At 49.4% G+C, this 27,141-nt stretch overlaps 1 protein-coding gene across 2 annotated transcripts; it reads left to right on the top strand.

Annotated features, from left to right (window-relative positions):
- Positions 1 to 1,372: 1,372 nt before the first annotated feature.
- Positions 1,373 to 27,141, top strand: PHGDH (phosphoglycerate dehydrogenase). 2 transcript variants are annotated; one of them, XM_080915132.1, is made up of 12 exons: positions 1,373 to 1,477; positions 1,730 to 1,897; positions 7,501 to 7,652; positions 9,018 to 9,083; positions 13,788 to 13,941; positions 19,409 to 19,541; positions 19,942 to 20,090; positions 20,996 to 21,148; positions 23,870 to 24,002; positions 24,925 to 25,055; positions 25,964 to 26,201; positions 26,905 to 27,141. In XM_080915132.1, the coding sequence occupies exons 2-12, from the start codon at positions 1,760 to 1,762 to the stop codon at positions 27,057 to 27,059; spliced, it is 1,602 nt and encodes a 533-aa protein (XP_080771258.1). In that variant the 5' UTR covers positions 1,373 to 1,477; positions 1,730 to 1,759; the 3' UTR covers positions 27,060 to 27,141. The 2 variants fall into 2 exon arrangements, with proteins under 2 accessions (XP_080771258.1, XP_080771257.1); XM_080915131.1 differs by lacking the exon at positions 1,373 to 1,477 and having other exon boundaries at positions 1,692 to 1,897.

The raw sequence follows: 27,141 nt of genomic DNA, 5'->3' as shown, positions 1-27,141 counted from the left end.
CAACAACAGGAAGTCATCTCTTGTTTCCATAGTGTTTCCAGACAAGATCTTTGGTAGCCTAGGCTAGCCCGGAACCTGTTTTGATTTGGCCCTGATCTTCCTGTCTCCACACACCAAGTGCTGAGATCAGACAGGTGTCACCATGCCGCTTTGGCATAAGATTTTTCTCCATTAAAGTTTTAATTGCAGCGTTCTCCGGTGTATCAAAAGATACGTGGACTTGTCGGCTGGGTGGCTTAGAGTGAAGGGGTTCTGGGTGCACGAATCCACAGGAATCCCTGCAGCAGACACCCCCATGCTGCCAGGCTCACACTCCAGGAGTGGAAAGCAATCACTTGGAGAGGCGCTGTTAGAGTCGGTCTCTTTCTTTGTTTGAGAAGCTGGAAATCAAAACTGGCTGGATCATTTATATTCTATCTGCCACACTATCTGCTTTATTTCCTACTGTGCAGCTTTGAAGCTCACAGCTTGGCTCCAAAGAGGAAGTTAAGTTCCCCACACTCCTACCTCCTCCAGTCCCTTTTAACCCTGTTACTCTTATCCTGAGGGCCACGGGCAGCACTGTAGCTGCTCAAGTGTCTCTTTTCCCAAGGGGCTGGGGCCAGAGACGGGGAAAGAATGAAAGTCTAGAGGAAAGGGCAGAACCATGTCCCCAGTTCTTTCCAGAAGGCCAGGATTCCTGTTTTGTGGATGGAGGTAATAGCAAAGGCAGAGGAACTGTCAGTGCACAGTTTGGAAAGAGATACTCCTGCACTTGATGCGAAGGTTGTGAGAAAACTGTGGGGTACACTAGTCCGGGATGTCATTACATAGTATAATCAAGGCTCAACTTACCCAACAGATTTAATCCTTTCTAAAAGAAATTAATCATCTAACTACTAAAGAATAAAACCACTACCCACCCTTGTAGTTTGTTTATAAATAACAAGACTTCTTTCTGCCTCCCTGACTCCCAACTGGGGCTGACCTGGGTTCAAGTGGTGCTCTAGCCTCATCCATGGCCAAAACTGTATCTAGATTTAATTTTAAAGTTTTTCTTGGGGCAGGAATAAGCAGCTCTTGCCTTTCCTAGCCTTGTCTCTGATCTCCCACTGGAATTGGTGAAAGGCAAGAACAAACTCTAATGTGTATACACACACACACACACACACACACACACACACACACACACACACTTGCTTAGGAGATTAAGGAACGAGGTGTATGTGTGTGTGTGTTTGTGTATGTGTGTTTGTGTGTGTGTGTGTGTGTGTGTGTGTGTGTGTGTATGTTGCTGGGAATCGAACCTTTGGCCTTACTCATTCTAACTATGCTCAACTAGGAGCTATAATTACCCAGCCAGTGAATGGGTCCTTAAGAAGAAAGAAGTTACTATGAGATTTAGTTTCCTCGCGGAGACAGAGTGTTTCTCTGTTTATTTCAGATATAAATCAGCCAGTCCGCGTAAATCGTGCATCATAAAGCTCATCCGGTACAGGTAAGGGCTTCACTGCTGGAGAAATTCGTCAGGGTAAGATGTTAAAAAAAAAAAAAAAAAAAAAAAAAAAAAAAAATGTGTAGGAGGATCTGCCCAGGGAGGCGGAGTCAGCAGAGTTTCTGACCAATCAAAAGGAGACCATTGGTGCGAGGAGGGGGAGGGTAAAGGGGGAGCGGGAGATCGAGAACCCTGCCCATTCACGGCAGCCAGCCCCGCCTGCAGTTTCCTGTTCTAAGTGCTTCTGCCCACCAGAGCAACTGATTCCAAGGCCTGGCTCTAGCAATGGCCTTCGCAAATCTGCGCAAAGTACTCATCAGTGACAGCCTGGACCCCTGCTGCCGGAAGATCCTGCAAGATGGAGGGCTGCAGGTGGTGGAGAAGCAGAACTTGAGCAAGGAGGAGCTGATAGCCGAACTCCAGGTAAGGCGAGCCGGACTCAAGCGAAATCACCGGGCATCTTTATATGGCCAAACCGCTGACCCCAGCGGTGCCGAGACCGCCCTCCCTATCTTATCAGTTGGTCTCGGGGCCTCCCGAGATTGGGGACCAGCTGTGGGAGGGAGGAAAGGCAGAGAGGAACGGATGAATGCAAACTTTTTGTGCTATTTGCCACCGCGTGTTTCTTGCCGGCGCTGAAAAGTGCAGCTGCTCCATCTGCTACTGCGGGATGCCAGTCCCTCTCCAGAGCTTTCGAGCCTGGCGGCTCGGGCTGCGGGCTGGGGTGCTGCACGCGGAGGCGCGTGTACAGAGGACCCATCCCTTCCCAGTGCAGGCTGCTGGGGTGGGGGCAGGGGGCGCTGGCTCTGCCTCTGCCGGTTCCGTGGCATTGGTGGCAGTGGACTCGCACCGCCTTTTGTCTGATGCAAGACTTTGGCGTTCTTTCTCGGGCCCTGAGCCTCTGGGGAGCGCTCGCGGGATTCGGGGCGGGCCGGGGTGCAGCCAGAGCCCCGCGCCATTCACGCGGCCGCCGTCTAGAGTCAGCTTCCACCATTGGCTTCACCACTGATTAGGCCCGACCTCACTACATCAGAATCCTGTCCCAAGTGCAATAGGGACAGGTTACTAATACTAAGTCTTCGGAGCAAACCTCAAATCGTTGTGAAACTTAAAAGGGTCTTTCACTTATTTGAAAAGGTTTTGTAAATAGGGTGACTTTGTTCAGATGCAAGGGGTTTCCTGCAGGTCTAATCTATCCAGGTACTAGTCTCGGTCCCAGCTGTCCTGCCCCACCCCCAAAGTTCCACGTGCTCGGTTTAGGGCCTGCAGCCAGAAGAAATATGCCTCTCCTGCGCAGGCTGAGGCCTTAAACCGCAGAGACCAAGCGGGGTTGTTCTGGCTGCTCCGGAAACTCTTGAGCTCGCTTTTCTGTTTCTCTCAAGACCCTGCCTCGCCCCCAATCCCTCCCTCTACAGAGCTGATATCCACGTGCCCAGCATTCCTATTCACAGTCTTTTTCTCGTGCTGGGTCTTAAGAAGCTTGGAAGAGCTAGACCGAGGTGGTACACGCCTTTACTTTAATCCCAGCAATCCGGAGGCAGAGGCTGGTGAATCTCTGAGTTTGAGGACAGCAAGAACTACACAGAGACTCTGTCTCGAAAAGAAAAGTAGAAAAGAGCCGTCTGGCTCCTGCCTAGCACTCAGGAGGCTGAGTCAGAAGTATCTCTGTGAGACTGAGGCCAGCCTGGGCTGTAGAATGAGACCCTATTTATAAAGCATGATAAGGAAAGAAGGGATCTGGAGAGATGACTCAGCGGTTCACAGAATTGACTGCTCTTCCGGAGGTCCTGAGTTCAATTCCCAGCAACCACATGGTGGCTCACAACCATCTGTAATGGCATCCAATGCCCTCTTCTGGTGTGTCTGAAGACAGCTGTGGTGTACTTACATTATAGGTTGTAGGTTTCTTGGGGAACTCGGCCCAATACTGAGACAGCTGGTCAGGTGACAGTTCTGAGACAAACAGTGGAGCCTGTGGGAATAGAATGCACAGAGAAGGGATTGTTGTTGTGGTCTTTGAGTGGGTGGCTCAGGCCATGACTTTGCGTGGACAGTGCCAGTGGAACCACTGCATCCTTCTCTCATCCTGTGATGGGGACCTAGGTTCCAAAATCTATGCAGTGGGCTGAGCAGAGAGACTGCAGAACGGTTTTCTAGGGGCAGCGAGAAATGTTATATCCAACAAAGGAGTGGGAATAGGAGGTGTGAGGAGAAGGCCAGGCCTGAGGGGTAGGGAGGGGAGTCCAGTGCTGGAAATGCAGGGTGCTTTCATGCAGTGTAGACACTTGGCAGGAAAGAAGAGGTGGGTGCCACCGACTTGGCTGGCTGGTGCCTGGGAGCTCCCAGCCTTTGGTGTGCCTTGGCAGAATACCCGGTTCAGAATGCCAATTAGTTAATCTTGGACGGCCTAAAGAAGGACCCACATTTGCACCCTCCTTCCTCATTGTATCTCCTGAGAGAGTGGCCTGGAAGCGTGTCCTCTGCCTGCCCCCCTCCATTTTAATCTTTGCAGTAAGAAGCCAGGGATCCTCCTTGCTGGAACTGGCCTCCACTGCTTCATACTCTGGGTAGGTGTCTGCCCTAAGCCCAAGGAGACGCTACTATTCAAGCATTCACTCTCCCCCTAGTGACAGACTGCCAATCACAAAGTTACAACGCACCGGGCAGAGTTTCCCAAGTCAGGATGGGTGTTAGGGAAAGCGGTGGAGACACAGTAATATTGGTAATTTTTGGTAAACGTCTCCTTTACGTGTGGGGTTTCGGTTCCCTGTGTTGGAGTGGGTGTGAGGGCACACACGTGAATGTGTGGGTGTGTGAGTACAAATACACAAATTGGAGGGCTTTTCTTTTATTATAACCAGGTCTGTATGAGTGTGTGTGTGTGCATGTGTGCGTGCACGCGAATGTGTATGGCCATACATACAGCTGAGTCCTTTGTAAATGTTGTTGAGATTCAGAGAAACACAGCATGCCCTGGATGTGATGAAGCCTGCCCATGTGATCCTACTACTTGGGACACCAAGATTGCCACATTGCAAGGTCATTAAAAAAAAAGAAAGGAAGGAAAGCCAAAGAAAGAAAGAGGAGACAGGCAGGCGGGCAGAAGGTATTGATTGTTTCATGCTTTTAGTCCCAGCTCTCAGAAGGCAGAGGCAGGTAGACAGACCTCTGTGAGTCCCAGGCCAGCCAGGACAAACATGCATTCCCTACGACAGGAGAATCACTTGGAGAGCTTCCCTGACGTACCCTATGCAATAATAGAACTAACTACCCATAAGGCCAAGCCCATGCTCTTGGGAAAGGAAGCGTGTGTGAACTTGAACAGGAGTGGGGCTAGGTTTCCGCTGAGTTAGCACAGTTTTTCTGGAACAGCCATAAATCAAGCAGACCAGCGGCCTGCTGTCCTAGCTCTGAAACCTAAGAGTGGGAATGGCAAATGTGGAGAGTGTGTGTTCCAGAGGTGGTGCTAGGCAAGACCCACGGGGCGTTTGTGTTCCCTCCTGGTGAGTGCTAGAGAGGAAAGCTGGGGTGGGGGTGAGGTGTGGAGGGTTCGAATCCTGGGATTACAGGTTCGCATCATGCACGAGAGAGCATTCTAATCCCAGCAGCACACTAGGTTTGTTAGGTGTGATCATTTGAGCTGTTCAGTAGTTTGTATAAGTAGAGCAGGGGAGGAGCACCCTGGAGGAGTCTTTGAGGGATGAGCTGTGGTCCTAGGAAAGGGTAAGTCTGTAGTGAATAAGCCAGGAAATGGCATATAGTTGATGCTGTAGGAAGCCTTGGAAGCTAGCAAACTCTGACCAGTGTTGGCTCTAATGTAGGCCCTGGGCTCTTAGGATATACCAGCTTTGGAAGCACGTCTGTGCCAGTCTTACTGGAGACGCTAAAGGTTTCTCAGCGGCCAAAGCTGGTTGAAGCAGGGTGGGGGGCCCATGAAGCAGACTCAGTCAGGGAGAAAAAACAGCACTGTGGCTGCTCTTGTCCTTTGGGGCTGTCAGAGAAGCTCCTCTGCAACTGCTGTTTCCTGTGGGGAATCCCCCAGAGCAATGATTGGGCAAGTTACCTGGAAGAGGGCAGGACCCAGGCTTTGGATCAGAGAAGAGAGAAAATGAGTCCCCTCTCCTTATCTTCCTGTGTGAGACTGGGGTGCAGGGGAGAGGCAGGGCACAACCTTCAGACGTCAGTTTTTCCTTCCTCTGAGGGATCTTGGGTGCAGGATCCCAGGACTGTGTAGCAAGCATCTTGTTTTCCAGCTGAGCCATCTTACCTGCTCAAACCTGGCAATCCCCAAGCCCCTCTCACAAGGCTTTAACAGTGAGCCTCTGCATCCAGGCCACACTTTCTCTCCTTAACATTCATGGGTCGAAGGGTCTTAGCACAGGTCTATGCAGCATTGCTGGTCAATACGTTCATGTCTGCTTTATTGAGGTCCTTTTCTTCAAAAAATTTTGGATAAAAGTGCTCAGTTTTGATGATGTATGGGATTTTCTTCCCAGAGTCAAGACCATTTGCCTTTAATTACTTTTATAAGACCTTTTTCTGTGCAGAGGTTTAAATTTAGACTATAGCCATTTTCTTAGGGCTTTGCCATTCTAAGGTCCTCAGAAAAGCCAATACACATTTTTTCCTCTGGAAAAAATTGTTTAGTTCACCTCTTGGTCCGAGCTGGTATTAGCTGCGCCACTTGGGAAAGCGTGGGCAGATTTTGGTAGATCTGCCACTGAACTTTAAGATCTGGATGGTTTCTTAGCCTCTTACCTGCTGGTGGCCTAGCCAGAAGGAAGAAAGGCCTGGAACCTGGGGTGGGGTGGTGAAGGCTGACAGTTGACAGGCTTGGGGGGAGGGGGAGGTTTGTGTCTCTCATTTGCAAAATGAGCTTGAGATGTGAGTGAAGGTTTTTGGAGTCTTCTACTCAGTTCTGCCTAAACAACTGTCACCTTCAGATGGCCTGCCTGGAGCCCTCCCTGAAGGCACAGCCCTACCCAGTGAAGATACCTGAAGCCTGAACCAACAGCTCCAGAGAACTGATTCTAGAGCCATTCTTGTTGGTTTTTCTCTTTCTTTTTGTCTCTTTTTAAAGGCAAGGTCTCTCGTGGCCTGGCCTGGCCTGGCCTTGAATCCTGCCTGTCACTGCTGCAGATTCTAGAGTTGCTCTTGAGCAAGTCAGTCCAGTACCTGAGCCACCATCCTCCAAGCCTAACTGCCCTCCAAGCAGCCCAAGCTTCTTCATTCACATCTCTTTTCCCAGCTGCGGTAAAATAGCTCTGTCCTCTTCAGCTTCTAACTGCTCCACACTTGTTCCTCCATCCCAGGCTCGTGCACGGTAAAACAGACTCTTAAGATCACAGATGTCCCCTCTCTCCCTTCCTGTGGGCTCTCGTCTCAAGAGCCTCTTTTCTTTCAGCAACCATTACCTTCCACTTTTCAGCCAGCCAGCATTTACAGACTGCCCCCCCCCCCTTTGAAGTGGCTCAAGGAGTGAAACCAGATCCCACCTCTGCTCTTCAGGGGCTCAGTGTCCAATGGAGGAAGTGATGTGGAACAGGGCTGAGTGTTAGACCTGCCTATCCTGTTTCCTTCTCACGTACCTGAGGCCGAAACCTACGTCTCTCTCTGATAAGGGATACAGCTTAGGGGATGCAGGCCAGTCTCTCATGAGGATACCAAAGTTGCTGTTTTTTCTTTGGAATTCACCCACGAGGCAAGGCAGCGCACAGGGATGTTAGTGTGTACAGAGGTGACTAGGGTATGTGTCTGGTCACACTGAAGTCCTGTCAGGGTAGGTTATCCTCTAGGTCCTTTTTGGGGCATCATCTATGGAAAGATTTCATCAGATGCCTAGAGACAGCAAGCTGATGCTATAGCTGAGTGTACTGACCAGTGACCAGTCACTGTTCTCGAATGTTCTAGTCCCCATTACCCTTCAGTGTGCGAAGAAGCCAGACCTGCCCGGGAATGGGCACCAGTGGCCTCGGGTATATTACAGAACAACTGTATGAACCCTGGTATCATCTTCCTCTGCCCAGGACTGTGAAGGCCTTATCGTCCGCTCAGCTACCAAGGTCACCGCTGATGTCATCAATGCCGCAGAGAAGCTCCAGGTGGTGGGCAGGGCTGGTACAGGCGTGGACAATGTGGATCTGGAGGCTGCCACAAGGAAGGGGATCCTAGTCATGAAGTAAGTTGTGGAAGCTGAAGGTGGGTGTGGGGACCGACACAAAACAGGAAAGAAAGATGCTTAAATGAGAGCCGGGTCTCTCAGAAGGCCTCTCAGAGGGGTGTCTGAGCTAGGCACAGGGGTTCCTAGTTCAGTGTGGTTGTGTCAAGGCTGTGAAGCTGAGGCTCTCTGCAGTCTCAGAGTGCCGCACTCAACCCCCTGCACATCTGCAGAAGAGTGTAGGTGAGGTTTCCCTTGTTTCCTGCTCCAGCCTGGCTCTTGTGTTTTGGCTAGCTCAGTGCGTGGTCTTGCACCCTGCACGAGCTTCCTGCGTGGAATGACCTCCCATCTTCTCTCTTCTTTCATTTCCCTGCGGCAATCTGAAGCTAGCCCTCTAGGTTCTCTGCTAGCCCTCTAGGCCCCAGCGGAGAAGGGTCCCTGTCAGCACTGTGTTGATAGAAGCCCAGGGGCAAAGATCATGGCCCAGCAAGCTTGAGTTAGGAACCTGGTGGTATAGTCACTCCTGGTCCACTTGCTGACTCCTGGCCTGCCTCCCCTTCCCCCAGGAAGGTTAGTGGACAGAATGACTGGGAGGGGTCAGCCCCTGGTGGTGGAAATGTTAAAGGATAACCATCCTACCTAATCTGTGGTCCTGACATGGGGCCACCCACCCCACTTCCGCCCTCGTCCTAGCGGCTTGCTGAGGGGAAGAGCTGGAAACTGTTGTCTTGCTCAGAGACAAACTCTTACAGTCCCTTTGTTTTTCAGACATTCTCCTAACTCATTGTAACCGCCATTTCTACAGATGAGCACACCCTGTAGAGGAAGCAGGTTTAAATAAATTTGTGTTAGGCTTTGGAGTTGTCAACATTGTTCTCCGTTCCACCAGATGAGCCAGGCCAGAAATCTCCTGTTTTTTTTTTGTTTTCTGGGGTTTTTTTTGTTTGTTTGTTTGCTTGGGTTTTGTTGTTGTTGTTATTTGTTTGTTCTTGTGTTTTGAGAAGTGGGCTTTTTCTCAGTTTGAAATATGTTGAGTAAAAAGAAGAAACCAAACAGGCAGAGATATGAACCAGCTGATGGGACCCCAGGATGGTTCCGGCAGGAGGCTGACTTTGCTCAGAGCCTCGGGCAAGAAGGGTCAGAGGAGACTATAGATGGATAGGCCCTGAAATGAAAGAACTAGACCAAACCACCCTTCCGTCCTTCCATCATGCACTTCCCTTCCTTGTGCCGGCCTGAGCCAGGTCCTCCACCTTAGAACAGGAGGCCAAGGTAGCCTGGTTCTTAGGGCAGCAGAGCATCAGAGAAGCAAATGTGAGCTCGGGCTTGAAGTGTAGACTATGGGTATCCCTGGACCCACTGACATTTCTTCTTTCTGGTCTTTAGCACCCCCAATGGAAACAGCCTCAGTGCTGCAGAACTCACCTGTGGGATGATCATGTGCCTGGCCAGGTAAGTCCCTGACTTCTCAGAAGAGCCAGCCACATTCCGGTAGGTCAATGATTACCACTTGGCAAGCAAACAGACCTTAAAAAGAGGTATAGGTGCCTCAGTGTGGAGCTCTGCAGGGTGCTAGTCATGAAGACACAATGTACCTTCTCTGGCGGCTTGGAAATCTGCACGGGAGGATGGGTGGTGTCTTAGGTAGGGTTTTACTGCTGTGAGCAGACACCATGACCAAGGCAAGTCTTATAATTATAAAGGACAACATTTAATCGGGGCTGGCTTACAGGTTCAGAGGTTCAGTTCATTATCATCAAGATGGGAGCATGGCAGAGTTCAGGCAGGCAGGGAGCAGGAGGAGCTGAGAATTCTACATCTTCATCTGAAGGCTGCTAGTGGAAGACTGACTTCCAGGCAACTTCAACAAGGCCACACCTCTTAATAGTGCCACTCCTTGGGCCAAGCATATTTAAACCATCACATTAAACTCTGTGGCCTCCATAGGCTTGTTCAAACACATGTCTGTGGGGGCCATATTTAATTATAGCATAATAAAAAAGTACATTTAGTCTAACTTCCAAAGTCCCCATAGTCTATAGCAGTCTCGATAATGTTTAAAAGTACAGGAAACCAGCTGGGCAAACTCCAAACTCTGCATCTCCTTGTCTGATGTCAAAGCAGTCTTCAGATCTCCAATCCTTTTTCATCTTTGTTGACTGCAACAAACTTCATTTCCTGAGCTGGTTCCACTCCCTGTTAGCAGCTTTCATCAGCAGATGTCCTATGGCTCTGGCATCTCCAAAATCTTGGGCAACTTTAATGTTACAGTTTCTTGTTTCAGCGTCTGGGATCCACACATGATCTTCTGGGCTCCTCCAAAGGGCTGGTGTCACTTCTCCAGCTCTGCCCTCTGTAGCTCAGGTTGATCTACTTCACTGCTGCTGCTGTTCTTGGTGATTATCCCATGGTATTGGCATCTCTAGTGCACTGGGGTCTTTAACTGCACATAGGCTTCACCAGTAACCTCTTATAAGCCTTCTTCATAGTGACAAACCTCAGATCCTTTGCATTACCCCTTTAGTCCTGGGCCATTAACTCCAACTAAAGCTGCACCTTCACCAATGGCCTTCCATGGCCTCTCATAGTCACAAGCCTCTTCATGACCTCTTCATGCCTTCAAAATCAGTACCACTTGGTGACTCTTACATATTACCTACCAAGTCTGGCTGTGGCATGAGGTACAACCTTGGCTATTTCTGGAACACAGCTTCTTTGTGCTCTCAGAAAACACTTCCCAGAAGATTTCACCTCAGTGATGAGGGTCTTTTCTAAATCACCACTTATTTTTTAGCTCCATTTAACCAACATCTATTTTCACAGTAGTCCCTTCTATTTTTTACTCTAAAGTCAATCACATGGCCAAAGCTGCTGAGTTTTATTTATTTGCAGGAGCTAGGACTTGGCCTCCTTGTTCTGTTACGTTATCACCAGCTTTCTGTTTTCCAACTCCTTCACTGCCTAAGCTTGGCTGTCCTGGAACTTGCTCTGCAGATTGACCTTTAACTCAGCTCTGCATGCCTGTCTCCTGGAATTAAAGGTGTGTACCACTACTCCTAGACTTAACCTTTTCTTCACCTAGAACTTGCTGTCCCAGGCTGGCCTTGAACTCAGAGATCTGCTTTGCATTATCTCCTGGAATTAAAGGCATGTACCATCTTGCCTGAATCTACATTTAGCTGGGTAGGATCTTGCCCAAATCTGCTATCTCCTAGAAAACAGGATTCATCTCCATTTCACTTCCTGGTGCCCTTTAATACTCAAATGATGTATTTTATATTTTTGCTTTCTAAGCTTGCTACGCTTGTTCAAGATGCTTATCATGAGACTTAACTAGAGAAGAGAGTCTGCTGGGCTTTTTTGAGACTTCCTTTGTCAATGTAGTTAATATAAATTTCTTGAGCCTCAGGTAGACTCTTCAGACAAGGGCAAAAAGCAGCTACATTCTTAGCCAAAATAACAGCCTCTAGGCTGTATATTCCTCTTCTGAAACCTCTTGGGCTAGGTCTGCACAATTCAAATCACTCACAACAGTCTTCCATATTCCTACTAGGATGGCTCATTAAGCCTCACTTAAACATTCTATGGCTTTCCAAATCCAAAGTTCCAAAATCCACATTCTTCCAAACAAAAGCATGGTCAGGCCTATCACAGCAATACCCCAGTCCCTGGTACCAACTTCTGTCTTAGTTAGGGTTTTACTGCTGTGAACAGACACCATGACCAAGGCAAGTCTTATAAGGACAACATTTAATTGGGACTGGCTTACAGGTTCAGAGGTTCAGTCCATTATCATCAAGGGGGAGCATGGCAGCATCCAGGCAGACATGGTACAGAAGGAGCTGAGAGTTCTACATCTTCATCTAAAGGCTGAGTGGAAGGCTGACTTCTAGGCAGCTAGGGTGAGGGTCTTAAACCCACACCAACAGTGACACACCTACTCCAACAAGGTGACACCTCCTAATAGTGCCACTCCTTGGGCCAAGCAAATACAAACCATCATACATGGTAACAGTAAGTTCACAGAGTGTATATACCCTCCTTCTATACATTACCACTCCTCACACTCAGTGGGTGCTGTGCCTTCTCTAGCCCCTAAACCTTTGAGGATGCTCTCTGTACCTTGGAACCTCAACTACCATGTGTGTCCAGGAACCTCTGCTAACTTGTTAAGCCTTGAGATGTTTTGTTTTAACCTTTGACTCTGGTTGGGGCAGCTGGGCCATGGTCTCCAGTGTCTACTACCCTTTTAGGCCATCGGATCTCAACCTGTGGGTGGCGACCTGTTTGACATATCTCTATCTCCAAAAATATTTGCAGTGTAATTCATAACTAGCACAATTAAAATTATGAAATGGCAACAAAAAATTTCTGGTTAGAGGTCACCACAACATGAGGAACTGGACTAAAGGCTTGCAGCATTAAGGGGGTTGAAATTCACTCTGGGCCCTTGTTGTAATACATGGGATAAACGCCTATATCATCCATGTGCCTATCTGGATTCCTCTCTATGGGAGCCCTTCTGGGATGTGTGAGCCTCCTTGGGGAAGGTCTAATAATGACCAAATGGATGGAGCACGTAGTACGTAAGATGAATACATCCTAACAAGCCAGGCAGCTTGGCAGAAATGACACGCTTCATGGGCATTTATTTTCTGTGTCTGTGATACAGGCTTTCCAGTAAAAGGGGGGATAAAGCTGTTCTGAATCCCTTTTGAAGATCCAGACAGCCAGAACTCTTGCCTGGGGCCTGAAACCTGAAGTGATTAAAAAGTTATCTCTTCTCTATCTTCTCCCACTTGCTAGGGGTGTTAACCTTTGCTCTACCTTCTCCCAGGATTCCTCCTGCACAGCAGTGCAAATACAGCACTGGTCAGGGAGGGGAGGGGAGGGCAGGGGAGGGGAGGAGACAGAGCACAGCACATGTCACCGAAGAGCCTCAGCTGAAAGGTTCCCCGAGGTCTCCCAGGGTGTCTGGGCTGTGCCTGTCCCGGGAGGATTGTACAAGCCCCGTGCCCTAGTTTAACTTGTACGGTTAAATCCAGTGATACATTTATTTGCCTGTCCGAGTAAATGAACTCTCCCTCAACACAACTTTCTGGTTCTCCCATCCCTGAGGGTGAAGAACGAGGAAGTTTCCCTTTCATGCCAGGGTCAGCGTATCTAAAGGAGCAGGCAGGGTGCTGTAATTTGAAAAAGTTGCCCCTCGTCCAAGATGAGCATAAGCCACTACGTGTGCACCTCACTAGGGAGGAGGTACCTGACTCAGAACACTAATGGTGTTCTGCTCTTCTGGCAGCTTCTCCCAGGGCCTGGGTAAGTGGCTTTTAGCCCGAGTACCTACGGCATGCAAGGATGAGCATCAGGAGATGCGTGGTGCGGATCTGAGCTCACAGAGTCCAGCACAGAGAAGGTGTACAGCACAAACCATTCCTCAGCTCTTCATTGTCCCCAGAGGCAGTCTTAGTGCCGTGTCCTCCAGTCTGTGTCCTACCCTTAAGTCCTGACTTTGCCCTAATGGCCTCTCTGTTTGATCCAGAAAACAAAACATGGAGAGACTCAGACTGGCACAGAAGTCAATAGAAAGAGATGGTCTGGTATGTGGGCGAGTGTGGGTCAGAAGTGAGTAGGACAGATGGTGGACGTGTCGGAAGTTCTAGGGTCATGCCAAGCTGAGTGGAAAGGACTGGCTTGTATTGGTATGATACCCATCTGCCTCAGATTAGCTCTCTAGGGGGTAAAGAGGGGGAGGTTAATCAGCTGCCCCTTGATAATAAGAGAAGTCATCGAGAACCATCCAGAAGAGGAACCAAACAGGAGTCTATGACGCATCTGTCCCTGTAAGCTTTGGAAGGCTGGCCATTGCTTATAGGCGGAAACTTGTGAAACCCATTCACTCTTCACATCTCAGTGATGGGGGCGCATCAGATTCTTCCCCTAGCCTCCCGGCTAGAGACAGATGTCCTATAGTTCCCAAGTCATGTCTTAGCAATGTTCTCAATGTCCCAACCTTTCCCTGCACACAGTGGCCTTAAACCTGAGCCCCCCCACGCCCACATTGAGTGAGGTTCCCAGGATAGATGGTGGCTGTGCTGAGCTATCCTACCTTCTTCCTGGGCCGTAGGGTGACCCACTGAACCTGCCGTGTTCTCGCAGGCAGATTCCCCAGGCGACAGCTTCAATGAAGGATGGCAAATGGGACCGGAAGAAGTTCATGGGGACAGAACTGAACGGGAAGACACTGGGAATTCTTGGCCTAGGCAGGATTGGAAGAGAGGTGGCCACCCGAATGCAGTCCTTTGGAATGAAGGTAAGAGGTTTCAGGACATTTGGGGCATGGTTCTTTCTGAAGCGGTATTGGAAGAGGTAGCTAGGCATGAAAGAAGCTGAAGGCTTTGTTCTGTGTAGATCCATCTCTAGAGCCTCTTATTAAATAGGCAGGAAACTATAGTCAGAGAGAAAAACATCAATCTCTCCATTAGGACATTTGAACTCAAAAGCTGAGAATACTTGGTGTGGGTCCCTCAACTCCTGGATATCAAAAACCCGGAGTCTAACTAGGCCACTAAATATTTTCCCATGACACACATTCTTTCTTGTGTTATGAGGGCCTCTTAGCTAGTCTGTGTTTCCTATGATAATTTTTAAATAAGCGGACTTACAGCCAAGAAGTGCTTTCTGTCTTCCCTACTTCCCTTACTGTCTCAGCAAAGTTTAAAGGTGCTGACAGATGGGCATAGTGTGGCATGTTTATAATCTCAATATTTGGGAGGCTTTGGCAGGTGGTTCATGAGTTCAAACCCATGGGTAACATAACAAGATCCTCTTTAAAATACATGCTTGTTTGCATGCCCTGGTATGGGAAATTACTAGACATCTTCATACCTGTCTTAGAAGTTGACCCTCTCTTTTCCAACTCTGGGAGCCAGGGAGCTCCTGGGCTGGATGCTTTAGAATGTGACCAGTGCAATGACAGCTGAAGGCAGCTGAATGGGTGCCAGCGGACATTCCATATTTAATGCGACTGTTGAGGGAATTACAGAGATTGTGGTCACACAGCAGCCAGAAGGCTTTTTAGTTAAACATGAAGAAAATTGTTTTGACACTAATCAGATCATCCCATGATGAATTCTGATCTAAAAGCTAAGGTTTATGCTTAGGCAAGCCTAAGTACATGGAACCAATTCAGCTGAGCATCTCATTAACCTACAGAGGCTTGGGACAGATAGTAAGGCCCTGGGAAACCCCATGGTTGCCACTGTCCTTGTGGCATCCAGACTCTCCTAGCTTTTGAATATTAACACTGGGAGACCTTGGCAGTTACTGAATCCAGCCAAAGAGCCCCATGTTGTTTCCAGAGTAGTGGTGGTGAGAGAGAAGCCTCCTAGACACCTGGTGCTGCCCAGCTGCTCCCCCCAACCTGTAGGCACGGGCCATGTGAGTACTTGAGCATCAGTGTCAAGAAGTAATAGATACTTCAGACATGTGCTTGTGTTAAATGTCTAGGGCCTGTCATCTCAGTGTTGGTCTGTAGCTTTGAATGTGTCGTATGCAACATGCTTGAATGTGTTTAGGATAAAGTTTAACAATGTAGTTTGGGCTAGCCTCAAACTTATAATTCTCCTGCCTTAACCTCTTAAGTCCTGGGATGACTGTTTAACTACTACCAAGGTTTTAGGGATTTTGTTACCTTTACTTGGGGCTACTTTTGGTCACTCCTACCTGTCTTAGTTTTGAAACATTCTTTGTGAACTGGCTTACAGTGCCCTCCCCTGCCAAGCCCCTTCATCAATCTCTTGCTCAGCTGACTACCCTGCAATATTCTTGGGTTTTAGTGAAAGTCATCTTGGGATACAGAGATTCTCCACCATCCAAGCTCTTGCCCGTGTCCTTTAAGCCACAGACAACAAGATAACATAGGTCTAAGTATCTAGATTAGTAAACAGTGATCACATTAAAAAATTATATTACATTTTTGTGAGTGTACACATGCATGTGCACAAGAACGCATGCATATAGAGATCAGACACATTGTGGGACTTGGTTCTATCCTCCCATTGTGCGGGTCCCAGGGATCCAACTCACGTTGTCCCCTCGTTAGTAAGTGCCTGTTCCTGCTGAGCCCTATGATTAATTCCTATTAAGCTCATTTCTAAACTAGTTTTGTTCCCTTTGAGTCATAATTAAACTGGCAGAACATGGAGATTTATCAACATCCCTTTACCTTTAGACTTTTTAAATGTGGAGTTTTGTTACTTGATTTGTTTTGGGGTGCTGGGTCTTGAGCCCAAAGCCTCACGCAAGCTGATGAGTCACTAGACCACTGAACTAAATCATCAGTCTCTCTCTCTCTCTCTCTCTCTCTCTCTCTCTCTCTCTGTTTTGTCTTGAGACCGGATCTGGCTGAATTACCCAGGACAGCCTTGAGCTTATAACCCTTTATTCTTGGCTTCTAAGTGCTGAGATTACAGCCATGTTCTAGGTTTTAATGTAATATGTAGTAATGTAGTAAATGATTGTGTCTCCTGAGTCAGCCTCCCTCATGAGGCTCCTTAGTAGCACGGCTTGGGCATCCATCCCTCTAGACTGCATTCTCTTCATAGTCATGGAATGTGCACTAAGCCTAGAGATGGTTGCAGGCCCATGTAGGACATGGTTTTGCAAATGGTGTTAAGGTAAAATTGTAACTGGAACTTCTATGTTTTTAAACTTGTGTGTGGAATGCTGGGGTGTGGATTGCTCTTTCCAGATGTCTCTAGGTTTGTGTCAAGTTGTCAAAGACAGACAAACAAACAGCCCGCTCCCCAGCTTCTGAACACTGGGACGTCTGAGCCCTTTCTGGACATGTAGGAGCCAGGCATGCATATCAGCCCGACGTTATCTGTCCACTTCTGTCAGCGCAGTCCCCTAGTGTGAGAACTCCAGCCCAGTTCAGCTCTTTCACGCCCTAGTTATTGCTAGTGAAAAACAGGAGCCAGGCTTCTCCCAGCTAGATTTGTTCCTGGCAGTCGCCTGCAGGTAAGTGAGGAAATCTCTTATCTCTCTGTGAGGAAGAAGCTGAGCCAGTGCTCTGGACTCTCCTTTCCCAGCCCCCTCTCCTCAGCCCCAGGTACCTGCTGACACAGCAGGGACAGTGAGCCTGGCTGTCAGCCCGAGCGGACCACCGGGAGCGCCTCAGTCACGTGCGGCTCTGTGATCTCAGGAGTTCTTTTCCACTCCTCGCCGCATACAAGAAGACATACATCTGGATTAGAGATGAACGGCGCCATTGTTCTAGTCAGCATTGGCACCAGCAGACAAAGACAGATTGTGAGGATGAGACCAGGATTCTCTCTCCCCGCCCTCGGGCGTTTCCTTCTCGGTACAGAAATGAGCAGCCTCCATCAGAGGATGATAATGTCCGGATAGGCCCTCCACACCCACAAGCCCTTGGTGCTCTGTGTTATAGTCATCACAGGGCCACAAGAGGCAGTGCCTTTTTCTCCAGCCTGGTGGCTGGGATGGGGGAAGGGAGCTCCTTGGCTTTACTTAGGAACAAGGCCAATGATGCTAAATGTGGTCCCAAAGTATTAACTTATTCATAACCATTAGTATTTTTCTTCCCCAGAAGCTCGATGTGGAAAAAGGTTTTGTATTATTGTAAAGGAGGATTTATAGTCCCTAATTTTAAGGGATTCTCACACCATGTAGTAGAGGACCGTAAGTGTTGAAGTTACCTCCAGGTTCTGCCTCCCAGAAATAAACCTCAGGCTCAAATTATATCTACAAATACCTTGGCTGTATAGCTAGGCTCTCCTCTGACTAGATCGTAACTAAAGATACCCACTTAATTTAACCTACATTTTGCCATGTGGCTGGCTACCTGTGCTCAGGTACTGTCTTAGCCAGGGTTTCTATTCCTTCACAAAACATCATGATCAAGAAGCAAGTTGGGGAGGAAAGGGTTTATTCAGCTTACACTTCCATATCACTGTTTATCACCAAAGGAAGTCAGGACTGGAACTGAAGCAGGTCAGGAAGCAGGAGCTGATGAGATGCCATGGAGGGATGTTACTTACATGGCTTGCTCAGCCTGCTTTCTTAAAGAACCCAGGTCTACCAGCCCAGGGATGGTACCACCAAATGGGCTGAGACCTCCCTCCTTGATCACTAGCTGAGAAAATGCCTTACAGCTGGATCTCATGGAGGCATTTCCTCAACTGAGGCTCCTTTCCCTGTGATAACTCCAGCTTGTGTCAAGTTGACACAAAACCAGCCAGTACAGGTACCATGTGTCCGTTGGGCCTCTCTACCCCCACCTCCCACCTCCATCTATTTCTCCTCCCAGAGTCCCACCTCTATTTCTTGCCTAAGCCATAGATAGTCTTTTTCATTGATAGGTGAGGCATCCATACAAGATGATCTCTGAAGAGGTAGCAACTGCTTAAGAATGAGGTCCTGTTCTTACACCCGAGACCACTATGAACATCCTTAAAGGGTTAAGGGGAGTTTCTCTGAATATATTTATATTAGTGAATGCTAGAGCAGTGAGTGGTAGAGGTCATCTCTCCGGTATCTCTTTGTGTTAGGGTTCTTATCCATCTAGAGGAGCCTCACAAATGGCTGGCAGTAGCCAAGGACTCCTGTCTTCAGCCACATCTTTTGGTTGCAGCAGGCATACCTGCTCCAGGGAGGAGCGTAGGTACTAGAAAAGCAGGCCCTGGGACCAGAATATGAAGCTGCTTTATGCCAGTGAGTGACCACTGCCTTGATTTCTCCCTGCTAACCCAGGGAAGATAATACCTAACCCATCAGATATGAGGTAGATGAAAGCCTCACAGCCAGGCCTGGTAGCACAGGTCTGTAATCCTAGTACTTCAAAGGCTGAGGCAGGAGGATTCCAACTGTAAGGCAAGACTAGGCTTTAAAAAATACCAAACAAACAAGCAAACAAACAAAACACTACCACCTATGGCAAAGCACCAGACACAGTAAATGTTACATAGTAAGTATTGCTGTTCTGAGCTTGCCTTAGTCAGCTCTGAGCACAGTAAATGTTACATAGTATTGCTGATCTCAGCTTGCCTTAGCTGTTGAGCATCTGCATTTTGCCCCATTTCTTATCTGTGACAGATGATGATACTGAACCGTCTTGAGACTGACATGCCACATTAAAAATTTTGCCCTTGGTCACTGGAATTTCAGTGTGAGTTGAAACTTTAAGCTGTGCATATTGTGTGATCTAAGTTATCTCAAAACCAAGGCACTAAACCAAATTCAGAGAGAGAGAGAGAGAGAGAGCTCTTTCCCCTGATAACATCAATGCTACTTAGTATCACACCCTTCTTTCTAATGGCACATCTTGGTTTCCCTTCTGATTCCACAGATGCTGTCCACTTTGGAGTCTCTCCTGGGCCTTACAGCTGCATCTACTAACCTGTCTTCTGTTTCCTGAGGCATCATGTTCCCCATGAGACTGCCCTCCCTCACTAGCGGTCCTGTCTCAGGGCTTCTGAGATCCACTTGGTCCAGCCATACCTGAGCTGCTCCTGTATCTGCTCAAGGGTTTCAAGCTTGGTTACAGTCAGCCCCCTTTGTTCTGGCTGTACTCCTTCCTGGTTCTGCAAGCCTCCTTCCACTGTCCCACAGCCGTCCGGAGAGTAGCCCCAAGCATACTGTACTGTTCTGAGAATTACACTAGGGAATTCAGTTAGGCTTAGCATGACGCCAGTTACTAATGGTGCAGTTACTGATGATGATGCTGGTATTGAGATGCTTCTTCCTTCTCTTCTGGCCAGACTGTAGGCTATGACCCCATCATTTCTCCAGAAGTCGCTGCCTCCTTTGGTGTTCAGCAGCTGCCGCTAGAGGAGATCTGGCCTCTGTGTGACTTCATCACTGTCCATACCCCACTCCTGCCCTCCACCACAGGTAGGCTCCCAGTATGGGTTTTCTGCGGACACTATCAAGCAAGTGTAGGGAGAGAGCTGTCTGGGGCCTGCTGAGCACGGTGACGCTTTGTCACATGTCCTTGCCTCAGGTGGAGGAGGGGTGAGCTCACTGGAAAAGTATCTGAACAGACTGACATCCTGACATCATACATCCGGCCTTCCGGGTAGAGGCTTCATGGGCCCTGTAGGGCATTTGATTCTTGGACCCACTCAAAGTACTATCAGCTCCAAAATGTCTTGAATCTAACCCACATGTAGTACAAGGTCTGTTCTCTCAGCATCTAAGAAGACAGGAGAACAAGGTGGCCATCCAACAGAAACAGGCCTAAATGAGGGGGTCAGGAGCCATCATAGTAGGCAATGTCTCCTCTCTCTTCCAGGCTTGCTCAATGACAGCACCTTTGCCCAGTGCAAGAAAGGCGTGCGAGTGGTGAACTGTGCTCGAGGAGGCATTGTGGATGAAGGTGCCCTGCTCCGCGCCCTGCAGTCCGGTCAGTGTGCTGGTGCTGCACTGGATGTGTTTACAGAAGTAAGTTCTCAAACCCTCTATGTTGGGTCAGAGGGGAAAGGTGAGGCACAGAGAGGCCTCGGGCAAGAAAGTGCGCCATCTTGAAGGACAGGAGCTCGTCGTCTCTGGCACGGAGAAGGCCGTGCTCCGGGAACACACTTGTAGTTTTGAAGAGGCCTTTCCACTGTGCTGTCTTCTGCAAAGCTAGAGTCCTAAATAGGACTCCTTCCTGGTTAAACTGTTAAATAGTACCTGTTTCTGATCAAACTGTTGCCATATTGATAACTTGGGGAAGACAGGACTAGACTAGGAGTTCCAGACATGGAAGCAGGGAGTTAGTGTGTGTTTCTCCTGATACTTAGAAGTCAGCCATAAGGCCAAGGAGATGGCCTGTCTGCTACCCATCAGCATTCCTCTTCTTCCCTTCCCAGGGAGGATCAGAAACCTGGGAATGATGACGGTATTCTCCCAAAGTCCCCAGAGTATACTCTTCTCTCAGCATGTCCAAAGGATCAGCCTCAGCATACAGAGTGCTGAGCATGCCCTTCCACCAGGCCCGATGGGCCTCTGCTCAGAGGCGTTATCTTAGCATCCTGGCTCCTTGGTGTGGCCACAGAGGAAAGAGGATGGACCTTGGCTTGAGTGCAGGTTATAGCTATGAGGCTGTGGCAAGTCTCTGGCACAGCACCGGGATATTCCCAGCCAAGGTGCACAGTGTTTTGGTTTGCTTTTCTGGTTCTCTCTCTCCATAACCCGAGCTTCACTGTGTAGGACCATCTTCCTGATAACGCAGCAGCATCTTCCGCCATCAGTCTCTTTGCATTGTCTGCAGGTCCGCATGGTTGCAATTCTTAAAGTTCAGTGGGAACAACAGCAGAGGGTCTATAGCCAGGTCGTAACCAACTTAGAGATATCTCTCTGGGCAGGAGCCACCACGGGACCGGGCCTTAGTGGACCATGAAAATGTCATCAGCTGTCCCCACCTGGGCGCCAGCACCAAGGAGGCCCAGAGCCGCTGTGGGGAGGAAATCGCAGTCCAGTTTGTGGACATGGTGAAGGGGAAATCTCTAACAGGAGTTGTAAGTATATCGACATGAAACTGGGACCAGCAGTCTGGGGAGAGAGAAAAGACTCAGACACAGCAGCTAGGGGTGGACAGGCTCAGCCCTGAGAACTAAAGAGTTGGAACCTGTACTTGTGTTGCCATTGGGATAGATGGACAGAGCAGCCCTTCTATAGTCTTGATAGCTAAGACCTTGGAGCTGGGAGTCTGGATCTGAGCTGTTATATTGTAGCCTTGCTGCAGAGATCGTGACCCTTCCCAGGCTCAGCCACCAGAAGAAAGGCTGCTTTGTTGTCCACATGCATTGGGAATGGGGAGGTGTTGCTAGGGTAACGGAGCAAGGCCCTGTGTGTGGGGGGGGGGAGGGGGGAGGGAGGGAGGGAGGGAGGGAGAGAGGAAGGGAGGGGGTGGGGAGAGAGAAATGAGTGTGTACTAGGCATTCTTCTCATTATGGTCCTCAGTCAGAATTCACCCCACTTTCTCTGAACCTTCCCTGTTAGTTGCCCCCTTGCTTAGTCTAGTGAATACCAGATGCACCCACATTCTGGCCCAGTTCTTCCTAAAGGTTTGCTACCTCCTTTAACACTTTCTGAACCTTTACAGCTCTGCCTAAGTTTTTTGCTACCCATGATTGTGTTGGTTGAATGGTTTTGGTTTGGTTTGGTTTTGAGGCAGGGTCTCACTATGTAGCCCTGGCCTCAGACTCAGATCCCTCTACCTCCCGAGTGCAGGGGTTAAAGGTGTCCGCTGTCACACTCACTGACCACACCTTATACGATATAATGGGTTTATTATCTCCTTAAAGCTGGATCCTAAGTTCGCTGAAGACAGAAAAGGCTGATTTCAAGTTTCTCCACAGGTTAAGTGAATGACCACCAAGCAAGTACTTAATACTCTGCCAAAATCAGTGGATGGGACTGGGTGTGAGAGAGGGACCTTCCCAGCTGACTCACAGCGTAGAAATAGTCTCGGTCTGGGTTTCATTCTGCCCCCCTTCCTCCGTTTAGACAGCTCAGTTCTCTGTGGTGATTAGGAGTCTCCCTGAGGGCCAGTTGTGGTGTGAGAGCCCACAGAACCTGTGGTGACCACAGAGCCTGGTGACCTTATGGCATGCCTGTTCTTTTTCTCCTCTGCACACTGTAGTTGGCTCCTTGAGAGCATTTTCCTATTCATCTGGCCTCCCAGTGGGTTTTTGAGCAGATGACCCTGACTGAGCTCCTGGCTAAGTTGTCCAACCGGAGAATGAAAGCCTGAATGGAAGGGCCCCTCTCCTGCCTCGGCTGATGCCCTGCTGATGAATGTCCCCCATTTTGGGGTGGGGGGACAGATAGAGCTTGACCCTTCTCAGCTTTTTCAAAGGCAGGCTTCTATTGCTATCTCTGGGAACCCTTCGAGTTAGCCATCTGCCCTGAGTGGTGGTGGGGTGACTTTCTGACAGGAGCGTCTTCACACAAGCTCCGTGGAGTACAGAGTGCTACCACCTTACACGGAGTGTGAAATCTCTCGGTCACAGTAAACGTCAATCAGTCCCCCCCTCCCCCCGCCACGCCGCTGGCAGCCTTTGGGAGGAGAGGACATCCCTAGGCTGGGCTCTGTGGGCCCCACCTGCTGGGCAGAAGTGAGATGTGGATGTGCTGGGGTTTCTAAGATAGGCACATCTGCTGTCTGAGTCTACCCCGTAGTCCCACTTTTCCTCCCTCGGTATCCTGCAGCTGTCTGAAGTGGCACCGAAGGCTGGTGATAACTGACTGAATAGAAGTATTGTTTTTTTTTCTCATCTCATAGCCGCTTATTTGACTTTCTTCATCGAACCCCAGTTCTAGTTTGTTTGACAGTGGGGTGGGGAATTGGCTTGTGTTTAGAGACAGGGTTTTCCTACCTTGGCCTCCTTACTGCTCAAGATCACATGCAGGAGCCATCATACCCAGATTTAAAACCCCAGTTCTTAACTAAATCCTTCCTGGATGGATTCTAAGTAGCCTCAAAGAAACCGTTAACACCTGCCTGGGGGCCGGGAACCAGAGCATCCGAGACCCCAGAAAGGAGTAGGGGTCTCCTTTCTTTTACCTCAGGACAAGGAAGCTCTGTTCTTAGAGGTCCCTGGGAGGGGGAGGGAGGCGTGTGCCCTGAGACTCTACACTTGGAATGTCCAGGGCTGTTCTACTTGTTCTCGGTGCTCAATTTCCCAGCATGCCTCAGCATACTTGGCATTGGTGGATGTTTGAAGCATAATATAGTGTAATCAGACCTGCCCGAATGTGTTTGTAAGTCATGGTAACTGAGCGCAGTGTTTAAAATAATCAAGATAGAAAATAAAATGAGGCAGATGTGGTGGCTCGCTCTTATAACCCTAGTACTCAGAAGTTAGGTAAGGCTGATGAGGCTAGAGCTTCCCCAGGCTAGACTATGGAGTGAGACCCTTCACTACTGAGCTGTCCAGACTGCTCTCTGTCACAGAAGAAGCCAGTCTCCCACAGAGAGTACCAATGCTACCCAATGGAAGGAACAAGGTTTCTTAACCCTGTTCTGGCCATGTTACATGGTTAAAGCTTTCTGTGTCCCCTTGGGCTCTGCAGTTCTTCTCACCTACAGGTACAAGTGTTCCCTGCTTTATGGTTGGTGGACACCGTCATCCACCACCTTACTTGTCTCTCCAAGCTGACTCTTGGCCACACAACATTGATTCCGTTTTTCATTCGAGCAGGTGTGCCCTGATTGACTTCTTCTCTTTCTGCAGGTAAACGCCCAGGCCCTTACCAGTGCCTTCTCTCCACACACCAAGCCTTGGATTGGTCTGGCAGAAGCATTGGGCACACTGATGCACGCCTGGGCTGGCTCCCCTAAAGGGACCATCCAGGTGGTTACACAAGGTGAGCCTAGGTCTGACCATAGCATGAGCTAGGGGCACTGCCTAGAGACAGGGAAAGGGGGGTGTGGACTTACCTCTGCTTGGTGTGCCCAATGCTCATTACAGGGCTCAAGGTGTATCTCACCCACTATGGTGTAAATGGGATACAAGTTCCCTGGGGAAATTGTCACAGATAACATTAATACAATGTTTTTAGGATACATGTGTTTCCCAAGCAAGAGAGAACAGAGGGTTTCATTAAAAGACATTAGACCCTGTAGAGAAAATCTAAACTAGCCAGAAAAATTGTTTGGGTCTGATTCTGACCTGTAGTTGCATGCATTTCTGCTTCCTTGCTAGTGGGTCCACCTTTCTGCAGATGGGGTCAGGTGGTCCCTTCATCCCATACAGGGCTATCCTCCCCCATCGCCTGTTGGCACCTGACAGTTGGGGAGAAACTATGAAGTTGGGCAGGACAGGTAGACCCCAAACACTGGGATTACCAGGACAGACAGAGCCAAGGGGGATCATGTCCACTGGCCTGAGTACCCAGACCCTGAGGAAGTATGCCAGGGGGCTGTGGGCATGTAGTTACTTCAGTGGCACCTTTGAGTATTTGCAAAGATCTTAGGTTCTGCCCACTTGAGGCATCACAGTTTTCCAAGTATCTTCCAGGAAGACAGGCATGCCATGGTGGCCAGTCAAGTTAGTCTGCAGTTTGAAGTGGAGTTTCTCCAGTTGGTTAAAGCTTCCTAGGTTTCTGGGCTTGGACCCAGATATGTCTCAGCTGGCTTACAGCACTCAGAAGCAGTCCCAGTGCCCAGTCCAGCACATGGTTGGGGTTCCCAGGGCAACAAGGGCCTTGTAGCTGAGAGTTAAGCGCCTGTCCCCTCCTGTGGTACCTAGTAAACAGTAATCTTCAGGGCAACTCTCTGTGTCCCCAGGAACATCTCTGAAGAATGCTGGGACCTGCCTGAGCCCTGCAGTCATTGTTGGCCTTCTGAGGGAAGCATCAAAGCAGGCAGATGTGAACTTGGTGAACGCTAAGCTACTGGTGAAAGAGGCTGGCCTGAATGTGCGCCCCCTCTTTATTTACTCTGACCACTACTCTGCTAACCCTCTTTTTAAAATTGGTTTTTCTGAGACATTCTCATGGAACCCAGGTTGTCCTTGAATCCCTGACCCTCCTGCCACTAGCTCCCCAATGCCAGGATTATAGGCATGTGCCCCATGCCTCACTCCACCCCACACCTTAGAAGCCTGTTCACAGTTTCACTCGGGTATGCTTCTTGCCATCCGCCCTGCCTGCTGATGAGAGCTAGCCTTGCTTCCTTCATCTGTAAAGGGAACAAGCATATGTTTGAGTATTTCGGAGTGAGCTCATACTCACAAATATACTGTATGTATCGTGCAAGAATGCTCTGGATGATGTGTATGGCATTTCACAACTGAGGAAAACCAGCTGAGCAGGGCTGCATCTGAGTGGAGCTAGGAGATGCTTCTAAACCCTGGGCACATACTCCACCACCACCTCAGCTTCCTGTCAATAGCTTCCTCTCATTGTCCTTTCAGATCAAAGTCCAGGTCTCAGGCAATTGAAGCAGGCAGAAGCCATAAGAATAGAGTTCCCCCACTATGACCCCAGTTCCCTCCTCTCCTGCACCCTAGTGAGGCCACTGACCAAGAAGCTAGAGCAGAAAGGGTCAGGCTGCTCAGCTACCCAGTGCTTGGTCCTTGTCAGACTTGCTTCTTACTTCTTACCCATCCTGGCCAGCCAGGCAGACCCCTGACCCTCCCTTTATGAATGATATTGACTGTCCAGAGAAACTAATGTCCAGGGGCATAATGTTCACGCCATTTGTTCCTAGCCCCGAATCACTAAACTGATGGGCCAGGCTAGACCTCTACATCCTCACCCCCACACACATGGGTGATTAGGCTGAGGGGAGAAAGTTCAACTGTGTCTCTGTCTTCTCTCTGCAGGTCACCACCTCCCACAGCCCTGTGGTCCCAGGGGAGCAGGGCAGTGGGGAAAGCCTCCTGACCGTGGCCCTGGCGGGTGCCCCCTACAAAGCTGTGGGCTTGGTCCAGGGCACCACACCAATGTTGCAGATGCTCAACGGAGCTGTCTTCAGGCCAGAAGTGCCACTACGCAGGGGCCAGCCCCTGCTCATGTTCCGGGCTCAGCCCTCCAATCCTGCGATGCTGCCCACTATGATCGGTGAGAAGGTTTTTTGTGTGGGAGGCTGACCAGGGAATTGGGGAATGGGGGTGTCCTTCCCTAGAATTGGGCCCTGGAGAGATGCTTCCTTCGGACGTTTTTCTGCCTTGGGCATGTTGATAGGTTCCCCACAGAGGGTTTTTTTGAACTGTTTCTACAACATTAGGAAGAAATGGCTGAGATCACAGCAGTATGGGCAGAGGTGGGCAGAGTGCCCATTATCCCCAGCCATGGCACAAGTTTGCTCTGTTCCCGTACACTACTATATTCTGGGAGCTTTCTAAATGGACTATCTTTCTATAGGTCCCAGTGGCCAGCTTAGCCACAGCAAAGTGGCTAAGAGCACCTCTTCTGTGGTGTGGCCCCAGTCTCCTGGACCTGAGCTGCTGGGGCTTCTGGGTCTTGGCAGAGGGTGTGTCCCCAGACTTTGGGAGGTGGGGGGAGTGGTTTGATCTCACCATCTTTGCCAGCTACCCAGAGTGAAGTTCTCTGCTTTTCTTGCTTTCCTCACCTGATTGATGGTCAGGCAGTGCTAAGGAAAGTCACCTGTTCTGCCATTTTAGCTCCAGCCTTTCTCCCTCCCTCCCTCTCCTTCCCTCATACAGCTTTGGTCGAGGAAGCCTGACTTCTCCACGCTCTGGACCCTTCCCTCTCATCCCTTCACTCAATCTCCATGCTAACCAAGGCTTTCCTTTCCTCCCAGGCCTCCTGGCAGAGGCGGGTGCACAGCTGCTGTCCTACCAAACCTCCAGGGTATGTGATGGAGAGACCTGGCACGTCATGGGCCTCTCCTCCCTGCTGCCCAGCCTGGAAGCCTGGAAGGAGCATGTATCTGAGGCTTTCCAGTTCTGCTTCTGACCCTGGGGCTCAGCGGTCCCAGCCCCTTGGGTTCTTCTGAAGAAACCCACTCACTGTGACCTGACCTGTGAGAGGAGATGCA

This window comes from Micromys minutus (assembly GCF_963924665.1).
Source record: "Micromys minutus genome assembly, chromosome: 4".
Classification (NCBI taxonomy): domain Eukaryota; kingdom Metazoa; phylum Chordata; class Mammalia; order Rodentia; family Muridae; genus Micromys; species Micromys minutus.
The sequence above is the reverse complement of the archived record's forward strand: the minus strand, read 5'-3'. Positions and strand labels throughout refer to the sequence as shown.

Excerpts from the sequence above, each read along its gene's own strand:
- PHGDH (XM_080915132.1), top strand. The coding sequence starts at position 1,760 with ATGGCCTTCGCAAATCTGCGCAAAGTACTCATCAGTGACAGCCTGGAC. Across the intron at positions 21,149-23,869 it reads GGAAATCTCTAACAGGAGTT|GTAAACGCCCAGGCCCTTAC; the intron begins GTAAGTATATCG and ends CTCTTTCTGCAG. Across the intron at positions 26,202-26,904 it reads GATGCTGCCCACTATGATCG|GCCTCCTGGCAGAGGCGGGT; the intron begins GTGAGAAGGTTT and ends CTTTCCTCCCAG.